At 38.3% G+C, this 8,075-nt stretch overlaps 1 protein-coding gene across 2 annotated transcripts in view; it reads right to left on the minus strand.

Moving 5' to 3' along the window:
• Positions 1-344: 344 nt before the first annotated feature.
• Positions 345-8,075, minus strand: part of Nup160 (nucleoporin 160) — a 70,084-nt gene continuing 62,353 nt past the window's right edge. For both annotated transcript variants that reach the window (XM_050124294.1, XM_050124295.1), the window contains 4 exons: positions 6,655-6,796; positions 4,005-4,130; positions 2,933-3,037; positions 345-1,299 (listed from right to left, as the gene is read on the minus strand). In XM_050124294.1, the coding sequence (XP_049980251.1) occupies positions 1,210-1,299; positions 2,933-3,037; positions 4,005-4,130; positions 6,655-6,796 (463 nt within the window). In that variant the 3' untranslated portion in view covers positions 345-1,209. The remainder of the gene's footprint in view (positions 1,300-2,932; positions 3,038-4,004; positions 4,131-6,654; positions 6,797-8,075) is intronic.

Genomic DNA, 8,075 nt, shown 5'->3' on the forward strand with positions numbered 1-8,075 from the left:
AACCATAGAGAAACCCCGTCTCGAAAAACCAAAAAAAAAAAAAAAAAAACAACCCAAAAAACAAACTCATATTAAGCATTATAGAGCTAAAAACGATGTAATATAAATAGGTTGTTGATTAGTATAAATTCTAAAGGCTTATGAAAACCCAGAAAGTCAAAGGGTATTCATGCACACAAATAGTATAGAAATGGTTTCCTTGAAAGAGCAATCTTAGCCAGGCAGTGGAGGCAGAGGCAGAGGCAGGCGGATCTCTGTGAGTTCGAGGCCAGCCTGGTCTACAAGAACTAGTTCCAGAACAGGCTCCGAAGCTACAGAGAAAAATAGAAAGACAAATCTTAATATACAGAATAAAATCAAAGGATATTTTATTATTATTTTTTTAACCTTTCCCAAAGTTTGTAGTTTGTACGTATGAATGTTTCTGATTCTGACCAGTAAAATTCTATTTTGATCCAAAATATTATCAGACTAACAGTATGATCAAGTCCAGCTTGATTATGGTAAGTCACATAAACCAATACATTTTGAAAATGAAAATCTGTTTCTTTCATAGATGATGGACATTAATTTTTTCTAATGTTTACTCAACATTAGCTTAGAGTGAGACTCAAAATGTATTTTCCTTAAAAAGCTGGTCATAATTTATACTTAATCTAGGCAAATTACTTAATACTTTATTGATGGTCATATGAAAAAACTCTACAATAAATAATGACAAGAGTATGCAAAAACCACTAGCCTTTGTTTGCAATACAGAAAATACATGTTAATTCTGGACCAAAACAATCCCACTAAAATACAAAAACTGGTAAGGAAAAATTAAAAGATATGCAGTGACTATTTGTGGCCAGTTATAACAAGCCAACAACCATCATGTATAATGGAAAGTCAAGGTCAGTTTTCATTTGCAGATAAAGGATGTCTTCTGTAGCTTAAAAAAATATAAACTCTGAAAAAGCTTGAGAATCATATACAAAAGCAGCTGTGGGAGAGGAAGGTTGAAAACCAGAAACCGTGATAGCACCACCAGCGAGAGCGGGGTTGATCCTGACTCTCCAGTTCTCTTAGCCTGTGCAGAATTCAGATTCAAAGTGCCATACAAATCATTAGTAGTTATAAAAACTGGCCTTGAGCACAGGGTTCTGTGGAGTAGTCCTAAGCCCTAATAGGCACCAATCGGTTACAAAGGCTGAGTAGCTATCCAGGTCACAAGTCCCGACGGTATAATAAATCCCGTGTTGCCTTGTCAACTTTTTGCTGGTAGTCTTCTAGTTTGTCAAGAATTTTCTGGGACAGCTGTAAGGAAAGGAAGGCAGCCATTATACAGAATAGCTTGAAGAGTGAAGACTAGAGTGAACCCATGGGAGATGCTAGGTGCACACGTCTGTCCTTCCCTGTTATATGTAATTAACATTCCTATTTTTGTAATGAATCACATTTTTGTGTTTGTATAACTCAAACCCTTATGCACACGAGGCAATGGCTCTACTACTGGGCAGTATCTCCAATTTAGTTACACCACTATATATGTTTGTATGCGGCTTCCATGTGTCTGTATATGTATGTATTCATTTATTTGTGAGACAAGGTATTGTGTATCCTGCTTTTTTTCTTCCCAAGTTTTTTTTGTTGTTCTGTTTTGAGACAAGGTCTCAGTACACAGCCATGGTTGGCCTAGATCTCACTATGTAGACCAAGCTAGTCTTAATGCTCAGAGATACCCCCTGGGATGAAAGTTGTGCACTACAATGCCTAGCTTATGAAGAAGTGAACTCAAACTCATGATCCTCTGCCTCTTCTTCACCATACGCTACCATTGTGTTCTACCACAATAGGTCACGCCAGTATATTTTATTTTATTTTTCTCCCTTTTTTTGAGTCAGAATCTCACTAAGATCTCACTAAGCCTCTGTCGACAAGGCTGTCCTCAGAGATCCACCCGTCTCTGCCTCCCGAGTGCTGGGATTGTTTTTATTAAAATAATTACTAGCTTTTTTCCTGGAATGAGACCTCACATCTGATTTTTTAAAAGATTTATTTATTTATTTACTATGTATGCAGTGTTCTGGCTGCAGACCAAAAAAGGGCACCAGACCTCATTATGGATGATTGCGAGCCACCATGTGGTTGCTGGGAATTGAACTCAGGACTCTGGAAAAGCAGCCAGTGCTCTTAACTGCTGAGCCATCTCTCCAGCCCCCATTACATCTGATTTAACTGGTTCATTGGCTAGAAAATCATGAGTTTGGGAGCAGCTGGAGCATACACCTAACACATTCAAAAACAAAAAGGAAGTGCAACAAAAAAGCAAGGAACTCATACTCCTTACAGCCTTTCACTCAGTTTTGCTAAGATGCCAATTTCCTATGTAGCTGGGCTGACCCTGAACTCCTAAGATCAAGGGACTGATTTCTTGCCTTAGCTCCAATAGCTAGGACTATAGGTGTGTGCTACTGTAATAAGTTGTTTGCAACCCTATCTTGTGAGTTCTGATTGATAGGGTTGGAAAGACACTTTAGCAAACAAAAAAGTCATTTTATAAGATCAAGAAAGCAAATACTACTATTTTATGTATTTATTTACCTTTTAGGGTAAGTTGTAGCTAGTATGGGTTCCAGAACACATTGCCACTTCAGGTATCACGCAGGACACTGACAGTTACTGAATGCAGTGCTAACACTATCAAGTGCTGTTCATCCTGGAGAACTGCCCTGCTGGTCATTGTCTCTGTGTAACTGAAGCCTAGATAACTCCTTCTTAAAACTTCTGAAATGGTTGTTTAGATTTTTTATTTAGAAAGGGAGTGAGGTACAGTACATTATGGGCAATAAGTGGCTTTTGTCCCCTCTCTTCTAGAGAACCGATAATCATGCCTTAGGATGTGCCTGCCATTAGAGCTTTGGTGAAGACAACTCAGAGGTTTACTTACGACAATGTTGTGACTGTTGGCACTGTTTTCTCCAAGAGCCTGGAGAAGCTGATCAATAGAGGAGTATGGGAGCCATACCATTGGGGCTGTTGCAGACAGTGGGAACTGAAAGAAAATGTCTGTTATTGACATGACATCATTTCTTCTAAGTAGTTGCTTTTGCAGGATTCTATACATGAAACATTTTAACCCACCTGCACCACTGTTAAGAAATTGTATGGGGCTTGTGAGATGGTAAAGGCACTTGCCACCAAGCCTAAGTTACTGATTTCAATCTTGGATCACATAATGGACAAAAAGACATGGATCCCCCAAGTTGTTCTCTGACCACCATGTGCAGTGTGGCATATGGGTGTATGCACACACAATAAGTAAGTGTAATAAGAAAAAGGAATTACATGTACATAACACACATACTTGAATTCCTTCCTTTTCTTTCAATTAAGTAAATATATTAATACCTTGCACTATCACTCATCTGATCTCTAAGAGTTCCAGGACAACCAGACCACGTAATAAATACAGAGACTATATCTCAAAAACACCAAAAAAAGAAAGAGTGCATCTGAATTTGATTCCCAGAATCCTTATCAGGCAGTTCACAACTGCCTGTGATGCTAACTCCAGAGAAGCCAAACCTCCAGCGTTTTCAGGCACTCACAGGCAGGTGGTGCATATACATGATTAAAAATACATCCTTTTTCTCTCCTTCCTTCCTTCCTTCCTTCCTTCCTTCCTTCCTTCCTTCCTTCCTTCCTTCCTTCCTTCCTTCCTTCCTTCCTTTTTTTAGACAAAGTTTCTCTGGCTGTCCTGGCACTCTGTAGACCAGGCTGGTCTCAAACTCGCAGAGATCCGCCTGCCTCTGCCTCCCAAATGCTGGGATTAAAGGAGTGCGCAACCATACCTGGCTAAAAATAAACCTTAAAAAAGAAGAAAAGAAACTAGAGATCCCTAGAGTATCAATATTTCACTATATAACTATATGCTTTATATCAATTTACTTTAAATACTCCCTTACTTATTACTTAGTGTGGTAATACACAATCAAAAGGAAACATTCACATGCATCTACCTCAATTCCAAAGTACTGATGTCCTTTCCCTAATACAGCATCTACATACTCGGAGACCAAATCGACAGCTTCTTCTAGAAGGTCATAGTTCAAGTACAGACGAAGCAACTCAGCAGCATCAACTTTCTGTAAAAATCAACAATTATAAGCATGTCCACTCCCAGTTGAAATAGAACAGTGCTGCCTTCTAGAATGTTTTAGAAATTATGCAAGAAACCAAATGCTCACACCCCTAAATGTACTACGAAACATATATCGTTTCTGTGCATCAACAAATATCAGGCTTTCCTATTAACGTTTTTCCCCTATTGTTTTCAATACAGATGTATTTCAACTTATAAGAAACATCTAGGTAAGCAGGGCTATATAGTCCTGCCTCAAAACAAACAACACACAATTAAAAAAAGGTTGCTTATGAGCGCCTGGGTTTATTCATCTGTTCCTTAGATTTGTAAACTCTCCAAGAGCCCAGTTACCTCCAGGCATACAGTAAAACTCCATCTGTTGAATGGCTTTTCTCTTCTGTTTTGTGATCCAAGACATGTTTTAACTTGTCCCTATTTCAATTTTACATTAGTAATGTCAACATGTCTTCCCAGAAATGCTGAGCACTCAAGTGACAGGATATATACACCAATTCTTAGAAATAATGAAATGCAAAAGGACCACCAGTTTTAAATTTGTATTTTATGTAAATCAAGTGATAGAAAGACAAACAGCCTGACTTATGAACAGTAAGTATGCTTTACTATATTACATGAGGATATTGTACCACTTCCCCACTACCACCCAAGTCAAGGTTTCTCTGTGTAGCCCTGGCTGTCCTGGAACTGCCTCTATACACCAGGCTGGTCTTGAACTCAGAGATCCACCTGCCTCTGCCTCCTGAGTACTGGGATTAAAGGTGGGCACCACCAGCCAGAGCCTCTGTATTCCATTATAGTGAGGATACTGTACTCTATTACAGGGATTATGTGAACTCAATGGATACTCTATTACAGTGAGGATGCTGAATTCTATTACTGTAATCATGTTTTACTCAATGGATACTTTATTATAATGAAGATGCTTTCTTTGTTCTGATATAATCTCAATTTTAGCTATTTTTCTCTACTTTCCTCTCTCTCTTCCTTTTTTTTTTTGAGGCAGGGTTTCTTGAATTTCTGACCCTGTATGTGCACCACCACACCCAGTTTATGCAGTGCTAGGGATTAAGTTCAGCACTTCCTGTATGCTAGGTAAACTGTTTCGGCTTTTTTGGGACAGGGTCTTGCTATGTAACCCGGGCTGCTCAGTCTTCCAAGTTCTGTAATTACAAATGCCTAACACCATACTCGGTTGTTCTTTTGACAAACAAACAAACAAAAACCCTCTATAAAAGTGCTTCAGATTATCATCTTCAAACTCAAGTGCACATCATAAGCCGATCAGAACTGCCTGCCTCAGCAGCATAAATGCTAAAACTAGAATGATAAACAGAAGATTGGCATGGCTCCTATACAAGCACAGCACGTGAACTCATGAAACTTATACACTAAAACAACAACAGCAGCAAAAACTTGGTTTGGTGCTGCACACTTTAATAGTTGGGGGGGAGGCTGGTGGAATGTGAACCTAGTCTGGTTTACATAGTGAATTCAAGACCAGCCCAGTTTACAGCAAATTCTATGCCAGCCAGAACTACAGCGGAACCCTGTCTCAAATAAACAAATGAATAAATAAGCTTGTCAAAATGTGTTCTGTTATCTTGCTCCAGGTAATCTTACTTTGTAGTCTTACATGAGACCCAAGAATCTACATTTTAAAGATACCATTCAAGCCATTTTGCTATAGATGATTTTTGTATAGTCCAGATGTGGATTCCTATATTAGAGGTCTAGACCCCAATGTGATAGCACTGGGAGAGAAAAAAACCTTTGAGAAGTGGGACCAAGTGGAGGATGTTTAGATGGAGGAGGGCACTGTCCTCTCTGAAGAATTGTTCTCTGGCTTCCTGTCTGATGACATGACCATATTATTCTCCCATGCATTCCTATCACAGTGCAATCTGCTATAACATAGCACTCACTGACGGAAACAACAATGGGACATGTGTTCTTCATGTTTAGCTTATATAACTGTGAGGAAAAATCCCCATCTTTCTCTATAAAGCTGGCCTGCCCAGGTACTTCTTCATGTGAAGAGACAACAGACCAATATATAATCCTGATTCTAAAAAACACTGTTGTACCACTGCTATCAAGTTTTTGGGCAACAATAGTAGATACTGTGCCATATCTAATATTACTCATTACTCTAAGATCACTGTTTAGTGAGTACAGAAGTAGATATTAATCTAATTATTAATCCATGGAACTTTAAATCTAAATTCCTAGTACTCAATTGCTAGAATGCTTACTTAAATTCCCATTACTATGTGTAAAATTTAAGTTAAATTATTTTAGTCCTGTTAGTTGTGATTGAGATATAAATATAAATCAGTGAATTCTCTCTATTCCCCTCTTCCACCTTTTGCCAGTGTCTCATTTTGCCTAGACAGACCCTGAACTATGTAGCAATGGCTGCCTCTACCTCCCAACTACTGTCACCACAAGTGCCTTGTGAGTCAGAACATTTTCTCAAATTATCACCCCACTTCAATATCACATACCTTGTAACTGTTTATAAGCCAGTTAGGCAGAGGGACTCCATGAGACAACAACTTGTTGATCACACAATGATGATACAAGTTATTCTGGACTCTGTATCTTTCCAAGTAAGTTGACAATAACCTCCATGCTTCATCTGTAGCACTTAAAAAAGGTAAAAAGGACAAAGGAGTTCAGATTCCTTTCCTATTAATTAATTATTAGAGATGGGGGTCTTACTATATATACCAGGTTGATCTTAAGAGCCTACTGCCTCCTGAGTACTGTGATTATAGGTGTGAGTAGACACACTGAAGCTGTTTCAGATTTTAAAAAAATTGTAAGTTTACACTTATTTTAGTGTATGCATGTGTGTGGGGGTGTTCATACACCGTGCCGTCCATCTGGAAGTTACAGAACTTTTAAGAGTTGACTCTCTTTTCTACAATGTGGGTACCAGGGAATCAAATTAGGGTCCTCTGTAAGGACCTGCTAAGTCATCTTTCCAGTTAACAAATGAATTGGTAATACAGCTAAATGATAACTAGAAATTAGATGAGCTAATAAAAACTGGAGTTACAGACAGTTGTGAACTGACATGCAGGTGCTGGGAACTGAACCCAGGTCTGCTGGAAGAACAGCCAGAGCTCGTAACTGCTGAGCCATCTCTCCAGCCCCAAAAACATTTTAAAAAGAAATCAAATGAGTTAAGATTTATTTTTCTCTTACTAACTACATACAATTTATTTAATTCCTTTGTTATAGGATTTTAAAGAAAAAAAGAAATTGGTTCACACCATTAGTACTGATCTCCCAAACTGACCAAACAATAGATTCATGTAGAAAACAATTAAAACAATTTTTATGTAAATGAATATTTTATCTGTATGTATGTATATGCACCATGTGTGTTCCTGGTGCCCATGGAGGTCAGAAGAGGGTATTGGATTCCCCTGGAACTGTAGTTATGATCCACCATATAAATGTTACAAACTAAATCTGGTCCTCTGCAAGAGCAGCATGTAATTTTAACTGCTGAGCCATCTGTCCAGCCTCTCATGTAAAAATTATAATGTTCTCTGAACAAAGAAATTTGAAAAAAAAAAAAGAAGAAAAGAAAAATTTTAATGTTCTAAACTTCAGAGTTTAAAAATAGTAACAGAGAACTTCTGCTAGAGGAAGCAGTGGTGGCCTATATGACAGTACTTGATCCGTGGAGGTGAGAGATCAAGAGTTCAAGACCAGCCTGCTTATAGGAAACCCTGTCTCAAAAAAAAAAAAAAAAAAAAAATAGATTCAATGAAGCAATAGAGTTAAAAGAAAAACTACATAAGTCTAGGAGGAGGATAGCTCCATGCAGCATGATGGCCTGAGTTCAATCCCCAGCACCCTGCTTTTGTGTTTTGTGTGTGTGTGTGTGTGTGTGTGTGTGTGTGTGTTTTTA

Source organism: Alexandromys fortis, unplaced genomic scaffold (genome assembly GCF_014885135.2).
Source record: "Alexandromys fortis isolate MF-2015 unplaced genomic scaffold, M_Fortis_MF-2015_v1.1 scaffold_222, whole genome shotgun sequence".
Taxonomy (NCBI): Eukaryota; Metazoa; Chordata; class Mammalia; order Rodentia; family Cricetidae; genus Alexandromys; species Alexandromys fortis.